Raw genomic sequence first — 25993 nt, 5'->3', positions numbered from 1 at the left:
GATGTAAGAGGTGGGGCACCCCAAGGATCTGTATTGGGGGATGGTGCTTTTAAACTTATCCATGAATCATCTGGCGTTAGAGTGAGCAGTGAAGTGGACAAGTTTGTGGATGACACCAAATTATGATGGTGGTAAAAGCAAACATGGATTTCAGAGAGCTTCAGAAGGATCTCTCCACACCAGGGAAATGAGCAATATAACTGTTTCCAAGCATCTGTTTCTGATGATAATGAGAACTAGAACTACATGTTGTCAGCATACTGGTAACGCGATGCTCCAAATTGGCTGCTTACCCCATACAGCCATGGGTGGCCCATTGCAATGCCTCCCCCATCAACGCAAAGCCACGCCATGTTTGCCCCTACCATTAGCTCCTCTTTCCTGGTTGCTGCAGTGCTTGCTGGGTTCCTGCCAAACCCAGATTTGTAATTTCTGGTCTTGTGCAGCGACCTGTGGGGCGGACCATGCAGGCGGAGGCTCCGCTCTGCTTCAGATGGTTAAAAGGGGTCCGGCGCTGCTCTCAGCAGTGCAGTCGGTCCCAGAGCATCACCCGCCCAGCCCACCCTCTCATCTCTCTCTTTCTTGCAGGCTAACCTTTTTCCTTTCCAGATATGGTCTTAACGATGGTTGCTGTTTTTGTAGGGCCGGTAAGGAATTTTCCTTCCCCATAGCAATTGTCACAACTTTGACAGTTTAGGCCTTGGGACAGAATCCTTTAGCCTAACATCTGTAGAAAGGGTGACGTGGTGACTTATCCGCTTCCTGCGGCGGCAGTAACAGGGTACTTCGTTAGAGGGGTCATGAGGGGAGTCTCTGTTCACAAGCACATGATGGATGGGCCATAGAGCCCCCCACAGCAATTTGGGGGAGGGATCAACTGCATAAACACGTGTTTTGCGTTGGTCCCATCTTCCCCCAAATGACCCTGTCATGCCTCAGACCCCCAGCAAGGGTCTGAAAGGGATACATGCCCAGTGCCTATGCCAAGGTCTACATCTGAATTCAATAAAGTTGTGGCCATTTTAATCCCAAATATGTTGTCATGTCTACTTATTTATCTGAGGCCTGGCTCCTGGGGGATGGGGAACTGTCAGGGTACGCAACTCCTTGTGACCTCCCCCAGTACGTTCATATAGATGTTAGAGCAAGTTGTGAGGAACCTTTTCTGGACTTGTCTGTTTTTAAATTAGCAATGACCAACAGAAAACATTTTTTTCAGATTGTTCTGTGGGTCTGGGAAACAAATCATGGCTACAGACAGTTCATTCAAAGTTTTTTTTTTTAGCAACCTAGTTGGCAGTGTGTGAAGTTGGCCAGTGTTTGCATATGTGATGTGAACACTTGACAGTCCACCAGGGTCTCAAAGCATAGATAGTTTTTGGTGAATTACATAGCCTAGTCCCAAGCAATTTGGGATTTATAGATTAAAACCGGCAGATTGAATTCCTGCGGACAAATTGGAAGCAGTGCAGGTTTTTGAATTGTGGTGCAATATGATTCAGTCAGCTAGTTCCAATCGAATATCTAGCCACCATATTCTGAACTAATTGAAGTTTCTGAGTAGTTTTCAAAACCCCACTTGTAGTAATCTAAAAGTCTTGTAGATGCAGAAGCTGCTCTTCAGGAGAGACTTCAGTTAGTATATTTTATAATGCAAATTGTCCACAACAGAAATTCTGAGGGAAAGCCATAGAATATTATTGATGCTTGTGTTCAAAAGCCTGTGAAATGAGCATGTGTATTGTGCATAAATAAAATATCAGGGAACATTAAAACGTGAGGTGATAGTGGAGTGAAATGGCTATCTTTTAAGTAAAACACCACCACCAATATTTAGTAATGATTCATTTAAACTAATCACACAAGCAACAAATCTAAGTAAACATGGAACAGTTTGGTCACGCAACTGAGGTCACACCTCTTTAAGGATGAAAATGTAACTTGATCAGCATCAAATAAAAGAGCTCTTTCATGAAGGTGTAGCATTAATCTATTGCATGGAGCAGATGGCTGGAAGGAACAATGAAGGCTGCACAATGGGTCTTTGCACAGTAATACTGTGTTTTTGCTGTCTGAAATTGTAGCTTTGGCAGTTGCTGTGAATAGCCCTAGGCTACTAAAATACAAATAATGTTTATCCTGCTTGCATTGTATCTGTGTATCATCTTTAAACAGAACAAGCAAATACTTTTATTATTGCTTTTATTGCAGTGTCACTATGAGGCTGTAACATCAGCTTGCAGTTTGAAGTTGTCATGGTTTTTTTGTGTGAAAGGAAATCTCTCCTTGCATTTCCTTGGCTTTGTCATTAATAATAGTGGAAGATGTATTTTTAATTATGTATTAGCATGCACTGATATGGTATATTTGCATCTGTATGCTATATTGTTTCATGTCCTTGATAATAATTACGCATGTAGTACTTTCATTGATGTTAATAAGTCTTAAAAGCGGTTTAAGTAAGAATAATTAGGACATTTAGAGAATAGAAACGTAAGTTAAATGCAGAATATAGTTTAGTGTTTGGTTAGACCAGATCGGGACCACTGTTTTTTGTAAAACATTAAAGAGCAAGAAAAGGAAGCTTTAGCTGCCATTTAAGAGTGATATCATTTTTTTGGGGGGGGGGGGAAACAGGCAGCCCCACCCTACTTTCTACAGAGGTCATCCATTAGGGCAACCAAGGCCGACACAGTTCCATTAAGCAGCTTCCCTGCTGTATTCTGCGTTAGCTGTAACTTCTATGTCATCTTCAAAGACAGCCCCACATGGAACGCATTGCAGTGACCAATAGGTTAATAGAGCACAGACTACTGTGGCCAAGGTACCTCTTTTCAGGAACAGCTGTAGCTTGTGTGTCACTCAAAGTTGGCCAACAGAACTTTGGGGTCACTTGGGCCTCCAGATGGATTTGGAGTAATCCCAGAATACACACCTCCTGCTTTAAAGAGAGTGCCATTCCATCTCCACCAGGTAATTTGCCCAAGTTCCAGACATGAGGACTGCCAACCACAGAACTTCCATCTTGTTGGATTCAGTCTCAGTTTATTGTCCCTCATCTAATCTGTTACAGTGTCCAGACAGCAATTCAGCACCCTCATAGACTGACTCATATGGCATATTGATGGCACACAGCGCTAATGCATCTGACCTTGCCCAGTCATTTCATATAAGCCAGTGTTTGAGAACCATTTTCTGTTTGATGCCTGACTTCTTGTGTGGAACCTTCCACTGGCCACATCCAAAGACAAAGACTAAAGACAAAAGTGGATGGAACAATGGATGTGATTCTTTTGTACTGTAGATGACATTCCCAAAAAAAACCCCAGAGGTTTCTATGCTTCTAAATGCCCCGCTCTCCATTCTCCCTCAGCACTCAAGAAGGTAGAGGGCAAGGCCAGGTAGGGTATGCAGCCTGTTGAGAGTCTCAAAGGTTGGACAGAGAGGTCTGGCTTGAGGTTCCACACCCCTGAAATAGATGTTACAGCATGGGGGACAATATGTGGCCCTGCAGTACCCCATTTATAGTTTTGCTCACTGTGCCTTATGTGAAAGGTGTTAATTCTTTGCTGATTTCTCTCCTTCTTGATGAACAAAAGGAAACGGCACAGTAATGCCACAATTCCATGCATGTCTGCTCAGAAGTAAACCCCGCTGAGTTCAATGGGAGTTGCTCCCAGGTTTGCAGCCTAATTCTCTTTCTATTTTATAAGCTCCAAGCTTCCAAAGGCTCCTTACTTATCACACTATTTTTGGCCTGTATGAATTGTTTATGTCTTCTGTTGGAAGTAAAGCAAGCCAATACTGGCACAGAAATGCAAGATTTCTTTCCAGCACATTACTAGCATCTTTATTTTTGTACCAAAAAAGGGATGTGGACGCCAGCCACCAGCCAAAATTAATTCGGAAGCTTAGATTGCAAGGCTTCCTGGCCAACGTGTCCCAATCTTAAGTCAATGAACTTGGAGAAGTATTCAATAGTAATCAGAGAAAAACATAATGAAGCAATCTCTGTCATTTACTGTCAATGGAATGTGCTCAATGCAACTAGGAAAAAAAGAAAATGTTGCCTGTTTTGATGGGTGGTGGGAAGAGGGGGATGCCAGTACAGTGATGATTTGCTGTGTTTCGGTCTTGAAAGCAGAGATGGGCAGTGGTCTGCAAGGCTCTTTATATGACTGAGAACCCCACATTTCATTCTTAAGTTATCCTTTGAAAATGTGAGTGGGAAAAAAGTAATTAATCGGCAGTGTAGTCTTATAGCTGTCTATTCAGAAGTGAGCTCCATGGACTAAATGTGGAGATCAGAGCCTAAAGATCAGAGCCTTTATATCCAAATATAATGAGTTGAATTCTACACCTGTATATTATAAGTTTAAATATAGTAATAATGACCAATTAAGAGTATTATACAGTTAAGGATTAACTTTGTCTTATAAAGTGGATACATATTCTATGTTTATGCCTGGCTTTGTTGTTGTTGTTGTTGTTGAGTCGGGGGATACACATTTATATGTGTTTTATTTTGTTTTATTTTTGTTTGTTTTTTTATTTAGCTGTCAATTTTATTTTAACTAGCTGTATGCTTTATTTGTGCATCTAATTTCTTCAAACTGTGACTAACAGTAGTAGTAGTAGTAGTAGTAGTAGTAGTAGTAGTAGTAAACCCATTCAGCTGTGTTCATGTAAATCAGGAGTGGGAAACTTTTGGCCCTCCAAATGTTGCTGGAGTTCAACTCCCATCATCCCTGACCACTGGAACTGATGGAAGTTGTCGTTCAGTAACATCTGAAGGGTACTGGGTTAGGCGCCCCGTCTAGATAATGGTAATAATACAGGTTATCCCAGGTATGAGATAGCTATGGAAATGGGTGCAGACCAAACTTCCCTGGAAGAAGTTATTTTTCTACATATTATTGGAAATCATCCAAGCTTTGATTTCTGAGCATAAATAGGAACAAAAGGATGAGCTGGAGCACAGTGAGTCACTACTTGCCTGTCAAATGAAATTGTTACCATCTCTTGAATTATTAGCAGGGAAATATAAAATGCAGACTTTTATTCTTCACCCCTAGGCAATTGGGGCCTGGATAGCTTCTAGTGATTATTCCTAGTCCATAAATAAAAAGACATAAATGATGGTGCAAATATATTGGAACAGCAGTATATTTTTTCCATCTAGTATGGATGCATGCCACTTAAAATAAAGGGATGTTTAATCAAACTCTTTTTTTCATGTTCAGGTAACTTCAAGTTAGCAGCCATGTTTAATAGTAGCAGTAATTGGTACATAACTCTGGCAAAAGATATTAACTCTCTTTTCAGGCTTCAAAGTAAGGTCAAGCATATTGAATGCTGACTACTTAAATATTTCCCAAAATGGGAATATTAATTTACTGAGTGTAGGATAAATTAACTAATTTGGGTACCCTAATGCCTAAAATAAATAGATGACTTGCTCTTTTGGTGCAGAGAGACTTCTATGCATCCATTGTTGGAGGATACAGCTGTGCGGCCATTACTTTAATGCATTATCAGCACGTTACATGTTGCGAGGAAAAGGTCCATGAACACAGAAAACCACTGTAATTTTCATTTTCTCTCTCTCGTATTGTGTCCTTATGTTGGTGTAACATTTTTCATGCTATAGCCTAGTTTTCGCTTTACGGCTTTCTTCAAATAGAAAAGCTATACCCACATAAACTGCAAAGATGTGCATGTCCACAGTTAGTAAAAAAAAAAAAAAAAATGAGTATAACTATACGATTCCACAGATGCTCAGTCCAGAAATACAAAAGACCCACCCTCTTGGAAGGGAATTTCACTATCCCTCTTTAACTGCGGCGTTAAGCAGCAATGCAAAGCAGAATTCCCACTTAGGTAGGATTTGAAACCAGGGTGAAGTGCTAAAATTTGTTCCAATTCTTGGTTAAATGATACCCTGATTTGGCTTAATGTTCATGCTAATGTAATTGCTAATCACAGATGGGAAAGGGGAAGTTCACTTCTAAGAGAAACATGAATCAGGAGGAAGTAGACATCCTTTAGCCCATTTACAATCTCTTAACTGTGGTCAAGAGCATGGGGGCACTGAATGTTTGGTCATGCAATTGTAACTGGTATTAAAAGCATGTTTCCGGCAAAAGACGTCCAGCTGCTGTTTCAGTTCACTACAGTAATAACAGGCTGCTAAAGTACATATATTCCAATGCTTCAGTGTCTTTGTTGCTGGTCCTTTTTTAAAAATAACAACACCGCCTCCTTATTAAAACCTGATGGGCAATGCATTTGCACTACTGAAAGATTTGGAACATTGCACAGATTTTTCAGAAGTCATGTCTAGAGAACCCCCAGCCTGGCAATTTTCTGCCCTGAGGCATGACTGTTAATTTATCTCATTTTATGAATTTTAGTTTAAGGAAGTGATAAACAACCTTGTTAAAATAGCAAAAATACATCTTCTTAACTGAAGCAGGACTGTCTTTTCAGTCTTTTCAGATGTACAGTGGTACCTCAGGTTACATACGCTTCAGGTTACAAACGCTTCAGGTTACAGACTCCACTAACCCAGAAATAGTGCTTCAGGTTAAGAACTTTGCTTCAGGATGAGAACAGAAATCGTGCTCCGGCGGCGTGGTGGCAGCAGGAGGCCCCGTTAGCTAAAGTGGTGCTTCAGGTTAAGAACAGTTTCAGGTTAAGAACGGACCTCCGGAACGAATTAAGTACTTAACCTGAGGTACCACTGTATTCTGTATGTATTTCACAAGGCATCTTTTCTCTTACTTAAAAGGAAAAGGATTTTTTAAAATAAAGACATATCTTTTATCAAAAACTCTTATCCATGAGTACCTGAAACTTACAGACTTTAAAACAGAGATTTGTAAGTTGTGTTAGGCCTCTTGGTTCTAGCTTAGGTATGGGGAACCTTTGGCCCTCCAGTTATTGCTGAACTACAGCTGTCATGCTTGTTGCAGCTGATGGGAGTTCAGCATCTGTTCTAGCTCCTCCATCCTAAACAGTCATTTAAGGACTTGCAGCATTTCCCAAAATGCCATTATTTCAGGCCAACATTCAGTTTTATATCACACTTATAGCTCATGTTTTTTGAATACTTGTGATTCAGCATGTTAGTATTACAAGTTAATACCCCACACCCCACCCCAGGTTATGGCTTTGTGTAGATTTATTTAAAATTATACGTCTGTGTTCCCTACATATTGAAATGTTAAAAGCCAGTGTGCAATTGATTTGGGTTCAGAGTGCTGCAGAGTTTTCAAAGGAAGCTGATTAGCATGAGCTATTGTTATGCAGAATATAATGATGATATTATAAAACTCTCGTCTGTCACCGACCCAGGTGGTCTTACGATATGGCTGCACAGAAATGGCTGTGTAACGGTGGAAGTTGCAATTTGTAATTAAAATTGTTTTAACAAAAACAGAAGCAAGTAAAAGAACAAAAAGACCTGAACAGAGCTGGGAAATATCTAGGAACAGGAATGAAATTACTTAAAGCAGGCATTCCCAAACTTGGGTCTCCAGCTGTTGTTGGACTACAATTCCCATCAGCCCTAGCTAATAGGACCAGTGGCCAGGGATGATGGGAATTGTAGTACAAAACCAGCTGAAGACCCAAGTTTGGGAAACCCTAGCTAAAAGTCCAGTATCAGTAATAAACCTTGGAGTATTGATGCTTTATTTATGGAATGCCAGCAACTGTTCCAAGACCTGTCATCTTAGTTCTTAATACTAGTCTGTTGACCGCGAAAGTATAGTTGGCATAATGGGATTTGTGTTTAGATACCAGATTACCTGGTCCTTATTTTTTCCAATTCCTAATATTCCCTTATCTGTGCCTCCGTTGATAACAATGCATCATGGCCAGTTATTCCTTTTCGCCAATGTGTGTGGGTTTTTTGCAGTCCAAAATCTCATCATCTCCCCCCTCTTCCCGCTGCTTGAATTGATTCCTGGCCCAGAGTCTCTTAGGAGCCCTGGGGCAGCAGACCAAGTGCCCTTCTAGTCCAGAGTCCTGTTCCCACAGTGACTAGCAGGTTCCATTTAGCTACCAGAGGCACCAGATTAAATGGCTTTACAATGTCATAAGACAGTGGATATCAGCCATTGCCACGTCTTGTAACAGCAACTTCACAAGTTAAAGAAATATGTCCTTTTCTGTCATAAATCTCCTGAAAGTCAGCTTCATTTGGTGACTGGGAGTTATTTTATTGAAGAGAGAAGAGGGAGGAATCTTCCACCCAGTGTACATTGAATAGTGTTAAAAACCTCTGTAATGTTTCCCCTCAGATATATTTTATTATAGTTAAATTCCCTTAAATGCATTAGCGTAGGGAAGATGTTAGATCATTGTGGTTGACCTTTTCTGCACCTTTTTTCAGCCCTACAATCTTTCTTCTCAGAGATGAGACGACCAGAACAACATGCTGTATTCTGACAGGAAAGAGGGCCAAGGAGCAGGGAAACGAGCTAATGACATCATAGCCACTATAGACATGTGGGATTAGTGTTTCTTTCCACCTTGTTTTCTCAGATGGGTTTCTCTTCTCTTCTCTTCAAAAGGTGGTAGGCGGGCAAAGGCAAGTAGATTGATGGGTTTGACATAGAAAGCAGATTAGACTAGTCTGCACAGCCTATCAATGCTGCCATCAACACCCAGCATCCGTAGGCGGCTGACAAGAACCCATCAGGGTTTGCTGTAGATTTCCCCCTTTAAAATTTCAGACCTTGGTGCTCCAACTGGGTCTAGCTGCCATTTTAATTTCCCATAAGGCCCATATTGGGAGAATGGTGGGGAATGGTGGCTAAATTTAGCTACCTAGCACAAGTTTGAGTACAGCCAGTGCTCATCATGGCCAGGTAAACCCATTGTCAGAGGGCACTTTTCCCAGGAGTTGGCCCTGCCAGCTACTCTTAGCATTGAATAGAAAATGTGGTTATGTTTTGCTCGGATGTTAATGTTTCACCTTTCAATTAGAAGAGGAGGAGCTCGTGCCAGAAGCAAAGAGAGCAGCAAGGCTTGCGCCTGAACACCCCAGTGGTACACACCCCGATGGTGGTGGAAATTCAGGGGTGCCATGGCTGTGTTGTGCTCCTTCAGTATGCACTGAAGGAAGTTTAGTAAAGGCCCCGGTTTCAGGGAGAGAGAGCGAGAGAGACACTTGTGATAAATTATATGCAGTCTACAGTGCCAAATAGGGTCACAGGAGATGTGAGCATAAAATGACAGTCTTCAAACTTCTGCATACTAAGCCCCGCTTTTATGTGTAGTCTGTCATCTGGTCACTGTTTTGCCATGCTATTCCCCTCCTACATTAAACTTTAATTCTGTCACAATCCATCATACGGGATAAAAGCTGCAAGTGAGATGTATATTCGCTCCTCTCGCAGAGAAACCTGCTTGAAACCCGCCAATGATAAAATAAATCTCAGCGCAGTTTCCCAGGACACTCCCAGGACACAAAATAACATCTTGTTTTTCATCTCACACCACACATGTGTGCACGCACACAGACAACATTTATAAAATAAAAATTGATTACTACTTACTTATTTATAGGTCATCCTAAAATGTATTTGTGGCAGGTTCAAGGCAGTCAAAAACAAATTTGTCATACATCATACAATTAACATGAAATTAATTGCTGCAAGATGAGTACTAGCTTAGATGGCTTTACTGAAGAGTTTAACAAATTAATGGAATATGATTTTTTTATCATTCATGTATTAAAATTACCTATATCTTTCCCTCCCACCCAAAGTAGCCAGGACAGCATGATAGGACTATCAGTGGCTATTAGCCCTGGTCATTTCTTTCTTTTATAAGAAGTTTTGTTAATTTTCAATGTATAAACACAATTACATAGAGTTTCCCTCCCATCCCAACTCCCCCCCCCCCTTTCCCCCAGGACAGATCAGTCTATTAAGTTTTGCCAAATCCAGTTTGTGATTCCAGTGGATGCCATTTTTCAGGATTATCAATTGAATATTTTATAAGAGCATGCCACGTTTTAATAAGGTCAGTGGAATTATCAATGGAATGCTTTATAAAAGGATGTCAAATTTTAATAAAGTCATCTGTCTCTTGTATTCAATCCAATGAGATATAAGCAGAGGTTCCATTCCTTTCTGTGCTACTAGCATGCATGCTGCCACCAGAAGAAAAGTGGTTAATTATTTGTAACAGACGTCCAGTTGCTCTTCTCTGAAAATGGTTAATAGCCCCAAACTTGGGGTACATTCTACATGTTGACCCCGTGATATGGCTTATGTCCATAAATACACTCTGCTAGAAGGGCTGTACATGGTCACATGCCCACCACATGTGGAATGTTGTATCTATCCTGTTGCAGCCTCTCCAGCACTGGAATGGGAGTGTTTTGCTGATGTAGCTGTATCCTAATGGTGTCAGATGCCATCGCTGCAGTAATTTAAATGTGTTCTCTCATATGCGAGTTGACACTGATTTAAAAGGTTTTTTAGCCCACAAATTATTCCAGTGCACCTCCTCAGTTTATATATCTAGGTTAGATTCCCATTGTCATTTTATAGAATTACGTTGTCCAATTGTTAACTCATTAATTATTTTGTGAAGTGTAGATAGTAGCTTTTTTAATGTTTGTTTGTGTCTAAAATTAAATTTTTAAATGATGCTAGGAGTTTCATAGAATGTGCTTTAATTATCATTTCTTTAAGAGGCTTCTGACCCAAAGGCTTTAGACTCTGGGTGTTGTCACAGTACCTTGGAAAAGAAAGATGCCAACAGAATAGTGAAAATGGATCTGGACCTGGGTGATATACAGATTGCAGCTCATTCAAGGAAAAAACAATGTGTAATATTGGACAAATCATGTTATGGCCTCTGTTTTCTTCCAGCTGGAAACTGTAAAATATAATTATGATCCCTTGTCATGGGGGAGTGCTCTCATTTGTGAGGATAAATGAAGAATTATTATATTATACAATACAGTACTATATTGAGTTAGAATAATTCCCCAGGCTGCTGAACTAGGTTGGATTTAGGAAATTGTGATGTTTTACTATGTACTTTACTTCCATTGTTTCTTCTGTTTTTGGAAGATGGCTAAAACCACCTTAAACCCACCTTTTTGTATAAATATACAAGTAGTTATATGTTAATGCTGAGCTCCTCCCAGTGGAGGCATTGCCCCACCAATCTCAGTCTGCTCTCAGCCCAGCCCCTTTCTGCCTGGACCCAGCCCCTTTATGGTACCTCGGTTTTCGGATGTCTCCGTTGACGAACATTTCGGTTTTTGAACGCCATAAACCCAGAAGGAAATGCTTTGGTCTTCTAACGTGCCTTGAAAGTCAAACATGCTACGCAGCTTCCTCTGAGTGTAAGATCCTGAGGCCTAGCTGTCGGCTATTGAGTTTTCAGTTTTCAAACATTTCAGAACTCGAACGGTTTTCTGGAATGGATTAAGTTCGAAAACTGAGGCACCGCTGTATTGTTATAGGATGTGAATGTATGTATGAGGTAGAACAAAGAGGGACAGTTTAAAAGTCATGAGATGAAGTGTTAGTCCCTTTTAGAAAAAAAGTAGAACAAGAAGATCTGCTGCATGGCAGAATATATTTAAAATTCAGATGAAGACTATAGATGGAATCCTGTTTATATTTAATCAAACCAAGTTGCACTCTTAGAGCTGTTTCTGCAGAGCTTTGCTCACAGCTGAATGAATCATTTGCAATGTGTAATTTGTGGTGAATTTAGTTTCCTTTGTGGAAACATCCGTCAGCAGAAAATTTACAGATGTGGTTCAAAAGCACTTAAAATATTTTACATGGCATTCTATTTCCACTGTAACATCATGTTACACTGGTTATTCCATGTTGCTGCTCTAAAATAAAGCTTGGTAACTGTTGGCTGTTTCCTTAAATGTCCATTGTATGCAATTATTAATACAGAACCTAGGCTTGGTATCTTAGAATGATGGGGCTGGAAAGGTCTCGGATTCCTTCAAATTCATTCTGCATGTTGTGGCAAGATCAGGCCCCCTTCAGGTTATATTGCAGAACACAGTGTTCCAGATAATGAAAATGAGTTAGATAAGCTACACATCCACAGCGAAATCATTGCTGCCTCAACTCCAGTTATGGTAATCAACTTTGGCTGTGAAACAAATTGCATTGGCAGAATCTCTTTTTTAGAAGAAAATTTCTTATGGACTCCGGCCAACATCCTTAATCGTTCACACAGTCATGTTCCAGAGGAAGGGGCAAACTCCAAGATCTTAAGGTTCAGGCATTCTTTTTTCAGTTTGAAATTATTAGGCTGATTGTAAAAGAGGGTTCTGATGATAGATTAGTATGCCAATTTGTGGGTGGCTATATAAAGTTTGTGTTAATGTGTTTTCTTCTTCTGAATTTTCCGTCATTTTCACTATAATTATCTGTAGTGTCTTTAAAATTCAGTTTGTTCACATGTTACTGTGACACCTGTAAGCACATAATGTGCTTTCATGGACCTGCTCTTGCCACACAAACTCGGCTTAAATTTGGCATGAAAGAAGCCTGCCTTAGCCAATAAAATGTGCCGTGTCCGTCCCCCCCCCCGACTAATCACTGCAGAGAGAGGGAGAGAGCGAGCTTGGGAGGTATGCATGTAGGGTCCCCAATTGTTTCTGTGGTTTGTAAAATTGTTATTGTTATTGTTATTATTAAGTTAAATTTGTATACCACCCTGAAGATCACAGGGCGGTTCACAAGATAAAAATACAAATTAAAAACATAAAATACATAATAAAAGAGGAGCAAAATAAAATGAACCTCCCACAGACCATAGAATGTTAATCAGCCAAACGCCTGTTTAAGAGAGATGATTTGGCTTGGCTTCTAAAGATATGTAATGAATATCTTTTCAAAATACAGTGGTACCTCGGAAGTCGAACTGAATCCATTCTGGAAGTCCATTCGACTTCCAAAACTTTCGGAAACCAAGGTGTGGCTTCCGATTGGATGTGGAAGCCGCGGTACACTCACTTCTGGGTTTGCAGCATTCGGGAGCCGAAACATTCGCCTCGCAAGGCATTCGGGATCCAAGGTACGACTGTACTATGATGACGATGAAGGCCCCAGGCGAGTCTTCTTGGGGAGAGCATTCCACAAATGGGGAACCACTGCAGAAAACGCCTGCTCCCATGTTGCCACCCTCCAACCCTCTACTGATGTCCGGGTCAATTCATATGGACAGAGTGAGGTATTTAAGACCTGAGCCATTTAAGGCTTTATCAGTCCAAAACGTTACATTGAATTGGACCCGGAAACAAATTGGCAGCCTGTGCAGTCAAGCCAGGATCAGTGTAATGTCCTCAAATTGTCGTTGTCCTGGTGAGCAACCTGGCCTTGGAATTCTGCACCAGTTGGAGTTTCCAAACCGTTTTCAGAGGCAACCCCACATAGAACACATTGCAGTAATCTAACCTAGAGGTTACCAGAGCAATATACTCATGGGCCCAAAACAGTTGGTGACCACTGCCCATGGCTTCCTTTGTTCTATACTTCATCTGAAGCAGGAAGTCACACATCTTCCTCATGGGCACGACAACTAAACTCCAGATTTGGTGCCACCATGAACAGTTCAGGAAAAGTGGTCTGTAAGAAGGGAGGGAAGCCATAGTCTATAGAGCAATGAATTATCTCCTCTTTGTCATTCCCTTCCAGTTAAACTGTTCTACAGTGATATTGTGGTAAGAAATTATTTATTTCTTTGGTAGCTTATGATTTTGAGTTATGTAATGATACACTGCTTTTTGTTTGTTTATTGTGGTATAGCGGATGTATCTATTTTCATGATTATAAAAATTATTTATGAGTAGATATTAAAATACAATTATAATAGCTTATGATACTTCCAGAAAGGCAAATTGCTCATCAAGATAGACCAGTTTACTAAGCAATGTCCTGTAATAGTACCCTAGCATGTCAAGTGTTGAAATACTTCTCAGGGAATTGAAACTAATTGAGAAATGGTTTAGTGAGCTTTAGTCTAGGCTGCTACTCCACATTATTACAATTCAGTAATTAGACATTATTTACTTCAAGTTATTTCATTTTATTTACTGCCTAGTGTTCATAAAGTGTGTTCTTTGTTCAGTATATTGAGAGGTCAGATGTTTTGAGCTTTTAATTCTACACAGAAAACATACTGAGGAAATATTCTAAGGGACAATGTGATATGGGTGACAAATTATGATATGCAAGCTGCTACTTGATATATTCCTTTCGAGGGGATTTTCTGGCAACATGTCTACTCTCCTACGAAACATAACTTTCTAAACATGCGTAATGCTTCAAAACAATACAAAGCCTTTTGAGAGAGGGACTAAGTCCAGACTAGCATAATTAACCCAGGAAACACTGTTGCAGACAATTCTGATTCCTGATAACTCTGGTTTCCTGGTAACTGAGGTTATCAGGGACCAGTTTAGCTCTCACTGGACAAACTACAAGCTGGAGGCCATAGGTTGCAGCTTGTAGTTTGGAGAAAGCTAAATCACAAGCCCAGGTTCAGACAGCAGCAGGATAACCAAGGCGGAGCAAAGCAGCTGCAATCTCCCACCAGAGCCCACGTGATTACACAGTCATGCTAAGCCATGCTTTGACTTAGCACAATGTGCGAGCCAGACCATTGGCTCCAAAAAGCTGCTTAACTGTCAGTAAGATGGAAAATTGCTTCAGCCAGGCAGGAGGCTGAATGGAGGAAGTGCGGCTTGAATGCAGACAGCCTGTGTTATATCTGAGAATAAAATATAGGGCTCTTTAATTGTCTGAAAGCACTTCTAGATGTTCCAAAATTTTGTTTTCATCCTTAGCTATCGTTTTTGTGGCTTTAATGGGAATGCACAAGTGTGAAGTTGCTCTTTACAATTGTATTTTGCAAATAAACACCTGTGTGATCTAAATCTTCTACACAGTTACAAACTGAGCCTGAGCTGTAAATCTGTTTCCGAATTCAATGGCTCTCTCAACCATTGTATTTTAAGAATGAACTATGGGAGTGGTATTGCAGGGAATGAGGTAGTCGATTCCTTAAACAAGTATACAAAGAAACAAATTGTGAAAATCTCTATTCATGTTGCCCTTCAAAGAGTAGAGAAGAGAATGGATAATGCCCTTTAGCTTACAAGTTGTGTTCAGTGTTTTACATTGAAAGAGTGTATTTGTTACATTTGTGAAGACAATAAGCTCCATAAACAAAAAAACTGCACAACTTAAAACTTGCTCAAAACTGTGGGACAAAATTTAAGCTTATAGGAGAAAAGGTATTAGGATATTCTATCTATCTATTTTTATTTTGAATTACATTCAGAGATTAGTAAGTCAAAAACGTAAGAAATTGGTGTCTTACAGGCTTTCTATTGCCAAAACACGCTATGCAAATAATTGCAAGTTTCCAAATTAATTATCTTTTAAATATTACTTAGATAAAATGTGGGATTTGGCCATAATGGCAAAACTAACAATTTATATAGGGACAAAAGAGTGCAGACTAGATAGTAGTGAGATAACTTCATAGTATACTGGAATCTTTTCATTGAATAGTATAAAATAATTTACTAAATCCAAATATAGTTTGCTTTTAATTGTTTTGCATCAGTTGAGAGATTAGTAAATGAGCTCCTGGCCCTCAGGGAACAGGATTTTCCCTTGAGGCCAAGGTGGTTGACCTGGAGAAGCAGAGAGGGTAGTGCATGCTGCCTTTGGGGATACTGTATTTTGGTGTGTCCCAGTTCCAGGATGATAGCTTCCCTGCTGTCATGGAGAATGAGTGTCTTGGGGAAGGAGGTCATCACTCTGAGAGGAGGAGGAAGTGATTCTTAAGAAGGGACTCATTCCTTGTGTGATGGGTAGTTATCCTCTCATGCCAAGGCTACTCCTCCAGAAGGTTGAGAAAAGCTGGTAGTGCACTTCCGGGTTGGCGCCATCGCCGAATGGCGGACTCCCTCCGAGCTCCGGAGGGAGTCTGCTCGGCAGGGGCTGGGTCCTACCGCGTCGGCGACGCGGGGACCCTTAAAAACCACGGGCACGGAGTCCGTGGACATGGGTGACTCGGCTTGCACCATTAGCGCCCTCCCGACTCGTGAAGGAGCCTTTTTAAAGGCTTCGGATCGGGTGCCGGGGAGTGGCGTGGTGCTTTGAGTCTTCTGCTTTCCCTGCCGAGCGCAGCCGCATGCCATTCGACGGAGAGCGCTGACTTCTTCCATTGAAAATTTGGACTATTAACAACAACCCGTGAGTAATTGGGAAACCGGGTTCTAAATTTCGGATTTGGTACGAGCGGGGGCGATTTAAAAAGGAAGTCAATCCCCCCCCCTACTGTAAGCATTCCAAAACAAGGACTGAGCAACCAAGGTCCAAAGGGAAGTATATTTCTGATAAAAATCATTAATTCCACGATGGGAAATTATAAGAACTGTGCTGGAGGAGAAGAGTGGAGGGGGAGAAGGAAAATGCAACCCCCCCCCCCTGGGAACCGGGGCGATCCGCGGAGCCTGGTGAAGAGAGACGGAGATTTTGACAGCTGTCAAAGTAGCTGTCAAAGCTGGAGAATATAAAGAGGACTTTGTTACGAGGACTTTGCTGGTTAATTTTGTTACATTTTGCTATAATATGGATACAAACTGTTGGAAAATAAGGAACAACAATTTGACTTTTGGATCAGAGGATACAAAGTTATTATAATCCCCCCTAGAGGGGTATTGGGACATTACAAGAACGGTCGTAAGTGGAAAAATACTCTGGGATTTGCACAGGACTTGTTATCTTCTGGGAAAGCTGCAAAACTGAAATAGTATTTTGTCTACGGAGGTATTTACATTAAAGGAGACAATAGAATTTTCTATTGAAGAAAGGAAGGGACTGGACGTAAGTTTTTGTTCCTGAATAACAAACCTCTGTAGAGATACCAGATTTCTGAATAAGAAAGTTTTAGCAGCTGAACAGGACAAGAAACCTGAGAAAGTGAGGAATAAGAAGAACAAAGGACTGATTACGACACGGAAAGAACAATGGGAGGAGTGGTAAAGATCAAGGAAATTAAAGGCCTTTGTTTGATTGGACACTTGAAGTTAAATATCATTAAAATTAATAAATTAAAAGAAAACCGGCAAGATGGAATTGGGGAGAAATTTGGCCATGAATTGAGACTTCCAGGCTGATAATGTATAGACTGATGGACATGGGGAATTCAAACCGGGGAAGGGGGGGGGGAGATTTGGAATCCAAAGGATGTGTAACAATCTTTTGAATTTTTTTTATATCTCTTATTTTCTATTTCTTTATATAACTTACGCATGTCATTTTATTTTGATTGGACGTGTTTAAAAAAAGGGAATTCGTGGAAGGAACTGGGGTGGATCTTGGGGAAAATCTTTTTTCTTTTCTTGTAAATGATGTGGGACAGTGTAAGATCTGTACAATTTAATTTGGATAGTGGGTTAAACAAATTAAGCTTCAAATTGGGAGTGAGAGCTTGTAGAACCAAATTAAGGAAAGGGGAATACAGTCGGGGGGGAGGGGGGGAGTCCAAGAAAGTAGGCAATGAAAGTAAGGTTTTAAATATCTTTTTTTTTCCTTTTCTTTTTTCTTTGTATTTTTATATCTTTGGAAACTTTAATAAATATGATTTAAAAAAAAGAAAGAAAAGAAAAGCTGGTAGTGAGCGATTATGTCTTTAGGGACACAGGAAGCTGGGTATGTGAAGGGTCTGCAGACCGCAGGATTTGCCTGCTTGATGAGAAAGTGGTGGGTGTCGCCTCTCAGCTAGATAGCCTGGTTGATATGTGTTGGGGAAAAGACACCGGTTATTGTGCAGGTTGGCACCAATGACACTGGGAAATGTAGTTGTGATATTCTGGAAGCAAAATATAGGCTTCTGGGTTGTAGTTTGAAAGATGGCTTTCTCAGGGATGCTGCTGGCTCCACATGCAGTGCCAACTAGAATGGCACAGCTGTGTAGTCTCACTGAGTGGATGAGACAACGGTGCCAGTTGGTGAGGGTTGGAGTTGGTGGGCACTGGGGAACATTTGGAGATAAGCTGGGCCTGCACAAAAGGCATAGGTTGAGATGACCATGCTATCTCTGCAGTACGGACTACTGCAGATGCTTCTCCCTGCCTTTCTGTGAGAACATTTGCAATCAGCATTCTTGTTACCTTCTGAGAGTCGCTCCCATTCATTGGAAGAGAACATTCCCTTGTCTTTCAGAATGGTGATTAGGAAATCCTGAATGTTAAACCTCCCGAGGTCTTATTATCCAGTCAATTTCACGCATTCATGTAGAGTTCAGTGAAAATGGGAATGTGCAAATGATGCAGAAATTGGACCCATGGAGTTTCATACTTCTAACATGGAGCTCTTTTTCTATCCAAAGCATGATTGGCTTTTGATTCTTTAAACTAGAAAACTCTTCTTTGAAATCAGTGGGATTCAAGAGGCTGCCAGAATAATAGAAGCTTTGGATATTTTGCCTATTATCTCTTTTTTAAAATATTTCAGCTGGTAAAAAGACAATGCTAGATGATTTTTAATGTTTAGTTTCCATACTTCAGGTATTAATTGCACCAGCGTTTGAAAATTACATTTGATTTCATTTTGATTATTCATTGGCCATACCCAAGTACCTGCTTCACAGCAGTAAATCACATATCAGCTACAAGCCTATTAAATCCTTTGTCTTAGGGCTGTCAGACATTAGAAATTTCAACTGATGAATTGCCTGACTTTTAACTAGTTAAATTCAAATACCTGCACTGGGAAATCACAGAAATGTTGAGGATACTAAAGGGCAAGTTCAGTTGTTTTTCCAGTTTAGGATCTAATAAAAGCCACTAATTGTCATTAGAAAGCAAACTTTAATATTTCTGTGTCCTTCACAGTATATTGATAAAGCCCTAACAGCTGGGTACCAGGTTACCATCTGCTATAGGATTTCACTCAGGTTTTAATATGTTGTAAGAAAGGCCTTTCTGTCCTTTTTCCACCAACGTCTGAAGTGAATTTGGTAGGGATTTGGTGACTGAGCCCTGGCTCTGAGCCCTGGTCGGTGATCTTCCAACGAGAAATATATTTTTATTCATGCAGTCTGTGTACATAGTTACTTTATATATGCTGGATACTACAAATGTTCCTATAATAAATTTCATTTTCTTTTAAAGACACAAGTTGCGAATTATTTGTCCTTTTACTGTCTACATTTTGGGTATTCCAAGCTACACAACTAAGAACCACAGACTGAATATGTCAAACAATTCAACTTTGGGGTGTTTGATTTGGGTTATAGCATTGTATAATTGTGATTATTTCTAACCCCATGGCATACATATCCCCTGGTACAGGGATAGAGGTGTAAGAAACTGAAATGAGACATGTTCCCCCACTGATGGACCACAATTCTAACCCAGAACCCAGAACCCTTCTTTAGCAAACTAATCAATGATCCAGTTCAGTGATTTGGGATGAGCCTGGGAACACAGTGTTTTTGATACTGAGTGATCTTCCATACTTATTGCCACTTTATTCCTGTCATGTTTAAGTATTAGCTATGGCATCATGCCTACCCAACATTTTAGTTGTACTGTGATTTTTTTAAAATATTTTTTTTTCAACTTTCTTTGCAGAGACTCTTCTAGATGACTTCCTTCTCACATATACAGTCTTCATGACAACAGATGATTTGTGTCAAGCTCTGCTAAGGCAATATCCTTCACTGGTGCATTAATTTAATATTCCCTAACCCACTTTACATTAGCTTTTAAATATGAGTTGTGGAGGAGGACCAAATGAACCTTCTTCATTTCTTAAATCTGAGATTTAATGTTTCCTTGGTTGTGGGTTCCTTAACTTGGAATACTTATTGTGCTAAAAACCATCAAGGGAAGGAAGAAATTATAGATGTTTCTTGCAGAAAACGAAAAGTATTGCACTTGGTGTCTCAGTGGACCTCACTTTACAAAGACTGGTTACATGAAGATGAGCATCTTAAGCAATTTCTGAAGGTATGTCCACACAGCTGCATTTCAACACTATATGATAATGTCATTGATATATGCTTGTAAATTGAGAAACAGATGGGAAGTGAACTTATTAAATGCAAAGACAACTTTACAGATTACTATAATTGAAGGGCATTGCTCTCTCTCTCTCTGAGCATGGGTGGTGGACCTGTTGCATGTGTGGCATGGCATGCATTGTGGGATTTATAATGCATCTTTACCACAGCAGGTGAATTTGCCTAGTCAGTCCCCCACTTCTGTCTGGCTACCCCATGTCGCCTTGCTGCGTAATGGACAAGCCTGGAAATATAAACCTACCAAGGCACTGGGGTGAAGCTGTACAATACTGAAGTGTCCACTTCACTTGATTGCTACCATCTCAAACTCTGGACTTGATTTGTGGCATATTTGCCACTAAGGTTCACCACTACTTTTCTAAGATCATAATCATCACCCTGCCTCATGACTAACATTTGACTCTAGCACAATTCTCTCTGTTGGAGAGTTGATATTAAAGGGAATCTATCATGACTAAGATCTGCAGCCTATTTGATCAGAATGCATGAGGTGGTCTATTTTTGTGATATTTTATAAGTTTTGTAAGTGTGTCAGCATTATTGAAGCATTAGTGGCATTTTTGACAAGTGTACCACCATTCAGATCAAATTGATCATCCCATTGTTGGGGTATCTGTTTGGAAAGACATTATTAAAGGAGTTAAGACAAGGCTATGTGGGGGAAGAATCTTTCTTTTGAAAAAAAAAACCATCTGTATGCACATTGTAGTAAGGGAGAGTGAGAGAGAGTGACCAAGACTCCTGCTGAGCTGGAGCTGCCCAGAACTTTATGCTAAAACAAGCTCAGAAGCTAAACAGGGCTGTAGCTTAGTGGCAGGTCATCTTCTTTCCACACAGAAGATCCCAGGTTCAGTACCCAGGATCTCCAGGCAGAGCTGGGTGAGAATCCTGGAGAACCACTGCAAATCTATGTACACAGTACCAACTTGGATGGTTCAATAGTCCAACTCAGTATAAGGCAGCTTTCTATGTTTCTATTGTTTTGTTTTATTAAAGGCTTATAAATATAAAGAGATAAGATCCTGAGATTTGAAATTCATTACTGTATTCAAGACAGTATAAGTACAGTCTACTATTTGTTAGTATTGCTGTTGTACTTTTGATTGTTGGGCGGCAGAGCTGTGATGAATCTAGTATTACGCCGAGGAGAGAGAGATGCTTGGGAGCTTATGGCAGGATTTAAGTAACATCCTGAAGTGTCACTTTAGAATGTTTGCACTGACTAATGAGAGTTGACACTTTTAACACCATTACTTAGGAAGGGTACGGAGACGGCCTCTTAAGGCATCAGCTATCGTTGACTGGTGGATGTGTTTTAAACAAATTATGCGCTGAGAGATTTTAGCTTGTGAAAGCATTTGTGCAGTTTTGCTTTAACAAGCTAACAACTGATTTCCTGAAAGGGGTGGTATGATGTTTTGTACTTTAGCCATCAGATCAATTGGATTGATTGATTCTCTGTGTGTGTTTCTCTCTCTCTCTCTCTTTCTTTCTCTCTCTCTCTCTCTCTCAACTACTCCTTACTTTCAAGACAATATACAGGAATGTGTTAGACGATGTCTACGAATACCCTGTGCTTGAGAAAGACCTGAAAGAATTTCAAAAATTGCTGGGAATGCATCGTCGTCAGTAAGTTGCTGCTTTGCTTTTTAAGGCCTTTTGCAGAGTTATAATTAGTTTTCAGTTGACAATTTATGCTTTTGTTACTTGAGTGAAGTGAGGCCAGAAGCAGCGTAAGTGTCATTCCATGCGTTTAATATTTGTTCAGGCAACTACAAAGGAATAATTTGATATGACATGTTTGACACATACAGCGTTAGCAGAAATAGAGTAATTCTGATTCCGTCACAGTAATTCATCCTTCTACTATGACTTGTATTGTAAACAGAAGATTTGTAGCTAGTTGTTACATTAATATGTCTTTAATATTTGCAGTAGGGAGGGAATTGTATTTAAGAATTTAGACAACAGAACCTGTCGCAAACCCACGCACTGTGCTCTTTGGCCGACTGTTGTCCCAAACTCAGGCACAGCTGGCAGTGGACCAGAGTGAAGACTTTTCTTCTCTGGTCTGCCACCCAAGCACTGCACCCCCCAGCTTGCCCAGGGTTGGGCCTTCTGAATTTAATGGATGGCGGGCTATCTCACCATCCTAAGCAGCTGGCCAGGGGAATTCCCCAATGACCAGACCATGAGGGAGTGCTCCCCACCTCCCCAGAATTGAGAGGCCTTGCTGATGGGCCGCAACTGCCACCCACCCTGTGGGTAAGCAGCCATTATTGATTTCTCTATATGGGAGAACCTTTGAGGTGGTGGCCAATCCTTATCATTTTTTAAGTCTGTTGTGGTCACACCTGATTTCCTGTATTTTTCAAAATACATGACGAGTGAATGAAATTATTTCACAGTTTAAAGCAAGTAATTGCTCAGCAATGGTTGACAGTGTATTCCTGGTTACTTCTGTATTTTCCTCTTAGCTGTGCTAGTGGTTCTGAAACTTTTGCACATTGCAGCCTTCTTCCTTTTTCAGACATCCTGCATTCCTTTCAATTTTTTGATTGTGGTTACACCATATCCTAAAGCAGCTGACAAAACTGTGGACCTAAGTTGGAGATTTAAGCACAAATAACTGTGTGTGTTTTTCTTACAGGAGTGTGAGCTACAGTGGTGCCTCGCAAGACGAAAATAATTCGTTCCGCAAGTCTTTTCGTCTTGCGATGTTTTTCGTCTTGCGAAGCACGGTCCGTCACAACTGCGCCTCTTCAAGCGGCTTTAAGAAAAAAGCGCAAGAAGTTTTCGTCTTGCGAAGCAAGCCCATAGGGAAATTCATCTAGCGAAGCAACGCAAAACCGAAAAACCCTTTCGTCTAGCGAGTTTTTCGTCTTGCGAGGCATTCGTCTTGCGGGGCACCACTGTAAATACATTTGACTCCTACATTAAGGCATGCACTATGTTATATGATGCACAGTCATTAAAATTATAGAATTGTTGAAAGACTGGATGTTAAGTATTGCCAAAGAACTTACTGGCTGAAGATGTGCTACGTATAGATTTTAAATAAACTTTAAATTCCTACATTGCTGGTTAGCACAGAATGCTGATCCATTTGGCTTTTAGGTGTGCAATGTTAAGTTCTGCAGTTTTGTAAGAAAATTTCCATAGGAAAATAAGCACTTAAATCTTGTAAAATTATTTCTTGTCATATGAAACAAGGTGCTAGTTAATGACAAGCACTTCTGCATTACGTACAGTTGAGGTCAGTTGTAGCATCATGACTTCTCAGTAAACTGCAAGCTCATATTTGCACAGGCCATATTGAATTCAGTAGGACTTATTTCCAGGTAATGCTACACTTGTTCCTTGGGCATAGCTTTTAATGCCCTCTTCTCTTTGCTCTTGTTAACGGCAAAAATCTGGAATATATCAACAGTTAGTTTTTGAATAGCGAGACTAATGTATTGTCTTTTTGTTTCAGCACTGTAGATGAATATTCACCTCACAGAAAGGTAATGCATATAATTGGTTACTGGTGTGTACCTTTCTTTTTTTAAACTGTCTAGTTCTTTCAATCAATAATGGCAAATGGCCATTAAATACGCTGTCCTGTACAGGTAGCATTGCTAAAAGCATTTGTTCTTGACAGTTCACCTCTGCTTCTAGTCATGCAAGCTAAGCTAAAGTCGCTCTGGCATTATTAGTGTTTAACTAGTCTGTTCTGAGATGCCAGAATTCAGCAAAAGCCAGTCAGCATGTCCTTGCCTGCTTCAAGTTAGACAGCTCTGAAATGGAGCAGATTTCAGCAAGCAAATCTGAAAGAGATACTGATTGCAAATGTCAGGGGGCTCTGTTGGAATAGAGGGTGTTGTGTTGTGTAGTGTGTATGGGAGACAGAGAGAGGGAGAGAGAGGGGGGAGAATGTTACCCAGAGAGAGAGGGGGGGAGAGAGACGAAAATGTTATTCAAAAATTTAGGCCAGACTGTGTTGCTGTGGAAATGTGATGTTGTGGTCAAGGCATTCACTATATTAAAGCTTAGGGGTATAATACTCTTCAAAATATGACAGTGGAAGCATAGAAAGCAGAAAATAAGATTGTGCTGAAATTTATTACAAAACCTTCTTGCAGTTATTCTCAGAATTCTTTCAGATTTGTACTACTTCCACTTGTCCAAAATGATAGCTCCCAGTTTATTTAGCCCAAACAGGGTGGGTGGATTTCTTGTTCCCTTTTCTTTCTTTTTTTAAACCGCCCAACCATTTGCAGTCAGATTTATTTTCAATGTTTCAGTAATTGCATTTTGTTCATTTTTCTTTTCTTCCACCTCCCTCCCTCATAGCATAAAGCCATTTTACATCAGTTCAGTCTCAAGGAGAACTGGCTCCAGAACAGAGGGACTGTGAATGAAACAGAGGAAGGTAAGCATAATGGATGTGGAGCAAAGGAAACAAGGAGGATGTCATTATACTATATTTCTGCATATATGTTGGAAATAAAGAACCTTTGTCAGTGACAAAGGTAAAACCACTCAAAAGACCATAGAGCTATGAGTTGAGCATCCAATGCAATGAAAATAATGTTTAGTTTTGTGTCAAATATGGCTCTCTTCCTATGGAAATGTAAAGTGTCAACTGCTACATTAAATTTTCTCCCAGCATCTATAATAAGGATAAAAAAATCACATGGTGGAGGTGAAAATATATAATAGTTTGAAAAGTAAATTGGATATTGGGATCATTTCATGTATTTACATTTCAGCCTTTCAGGTGAAATGCCTTAAGAGTTTAATATTAACTCAGCTAAAGATGAAACCTGAGTTGCCAAATTATATGTTCGGCCTTTAACATGATTGATTGGGTAAACTGTGGCCCTCCAAATGTCCCATCATTCCTGACCATTATCAATGTTGACTGGGGCTGATAGGACAACTCTAATCAGCATGGGCATCGGCAGGAATTGACTGAGTGGTTACACAGCCTGGGTAGCTAAACCTGACCTCTGAAAAAGTTGTATTCCTTCATTGGTTGTCAATTGATAGACCTGCTCTCCATCTAGTGGTGAATCTGGCGCCCAGATGACTGCTTTTGGCTTACTGCTGAAAACCTCAGTACTTTGTCTGGCTAATTTCATCTCCCCCCAACCCTTAATCAATTGCACTGCTGCTACAATAAGCATCATAGCCCCTCCCCCTTGCATTTCATACCTCCCTGGGTAGCTTAACAATACTAGACTACACTTCAGTGTTTTCCTATATATATCCATCCCACTCCTGTCAGCAAAATGAGTATAACAACACTTTTCAGGACTGGGGTAACCCACACTCTCTCATCTGTGCTCCTGCCTACTGCAGTTTGATAATGATGGATGGTATCTGCATTGGCATCAACAGCATTTTTAAAAACTGTTTTTGACCTGAGTTAGAAAGATCAGGAGCTTTAGTCTTTGCTGTTATCTTTTGTTTTTGATTTGATGCACTGCTCCCCAGTCACAGCTACACTAAGATTCTGGATATCTGAATGGTTTTCTATAGTGCACCACATCTCCACCAACTTAATACCAACTTAAGTTGCTTAAAAACAAGCCAAGATAAATAATGGGTATTCACTCTAGTTTCCTCTTTGTCTAATGGGCCAGATTTGCTTTCCTAAATGCCAGTCATTGCTATGAATTCATTCATTGGCTAGAGTACTTTTCTAGCTCTCCCGCCCCCCCCCCAAGTTGATTTATGAAAATAAAATGATCCAGTTAAGGAGAGAATGCTAATGGGTAATGTTTCCCTAGCATAGCTATCCTCTCTGAAGAAGGGTGTCCTTTGCATGAAGAACTAAATACTGTGCTGGTCAGGTTTATTGCCAGTAAAAAAAAAAAAAAAAGCAAAGGACCTCTGG

General features: G+C 40.3%; 1 protein-coding gene across 7 annotated transcripts in view; it reads left to right on the top strand.

Annotated features, from left to right (window-relative positions):
• The window catches only part of RAPGEF5 (Rap guanine nucleotide exchange factor 5), a 129006-nt gene that overhangs the window by 77585 nt on the left and 25428 nt on the right, over nt 1-25993 (top strand). For 6 of the 7 annotated variants that reach the window (XM_080974663.1, XM_080974664.1, XM_080974662.1 and 3 more), the window contains 5 exons: nt 19658-19736; nt 19891-20035; nt 21641-21738; nt 23585-23615; nt 24445-24523. In XM_080974663.1, the coding sequence (XP_080830789.1) occupies nt 19658-19736; nt 19891-20035; nt 21641-21738; nt 23585-23615; nt 24445-24523 (432 nt within the window). Of the gene's footprint in view, nt 1-13640; nt 13727-19657; nt 19737-19890; nt 20036-21640; nt 21739-23584; nt 23616-24444; nt 24524-25993 lie in introns of those variants that run through there. The other variant, XM_080974667.1, reaches the window with a different exon arrangement.

This window comes from Podarcis pityusensis (genome assembly GCF_964106645.2).
Source record: "Podarcis pityusensis genome assembly, chromosome: 12".
NCBI lineage: Eukaryota > Metazoa > Chordata > Lepidosauria > Squamata > Lacertidae > Podarcis > Podarcis pityusensis.
This window is presented reverse-complemented; position numbering and strand designations above follow the sequence as displayed.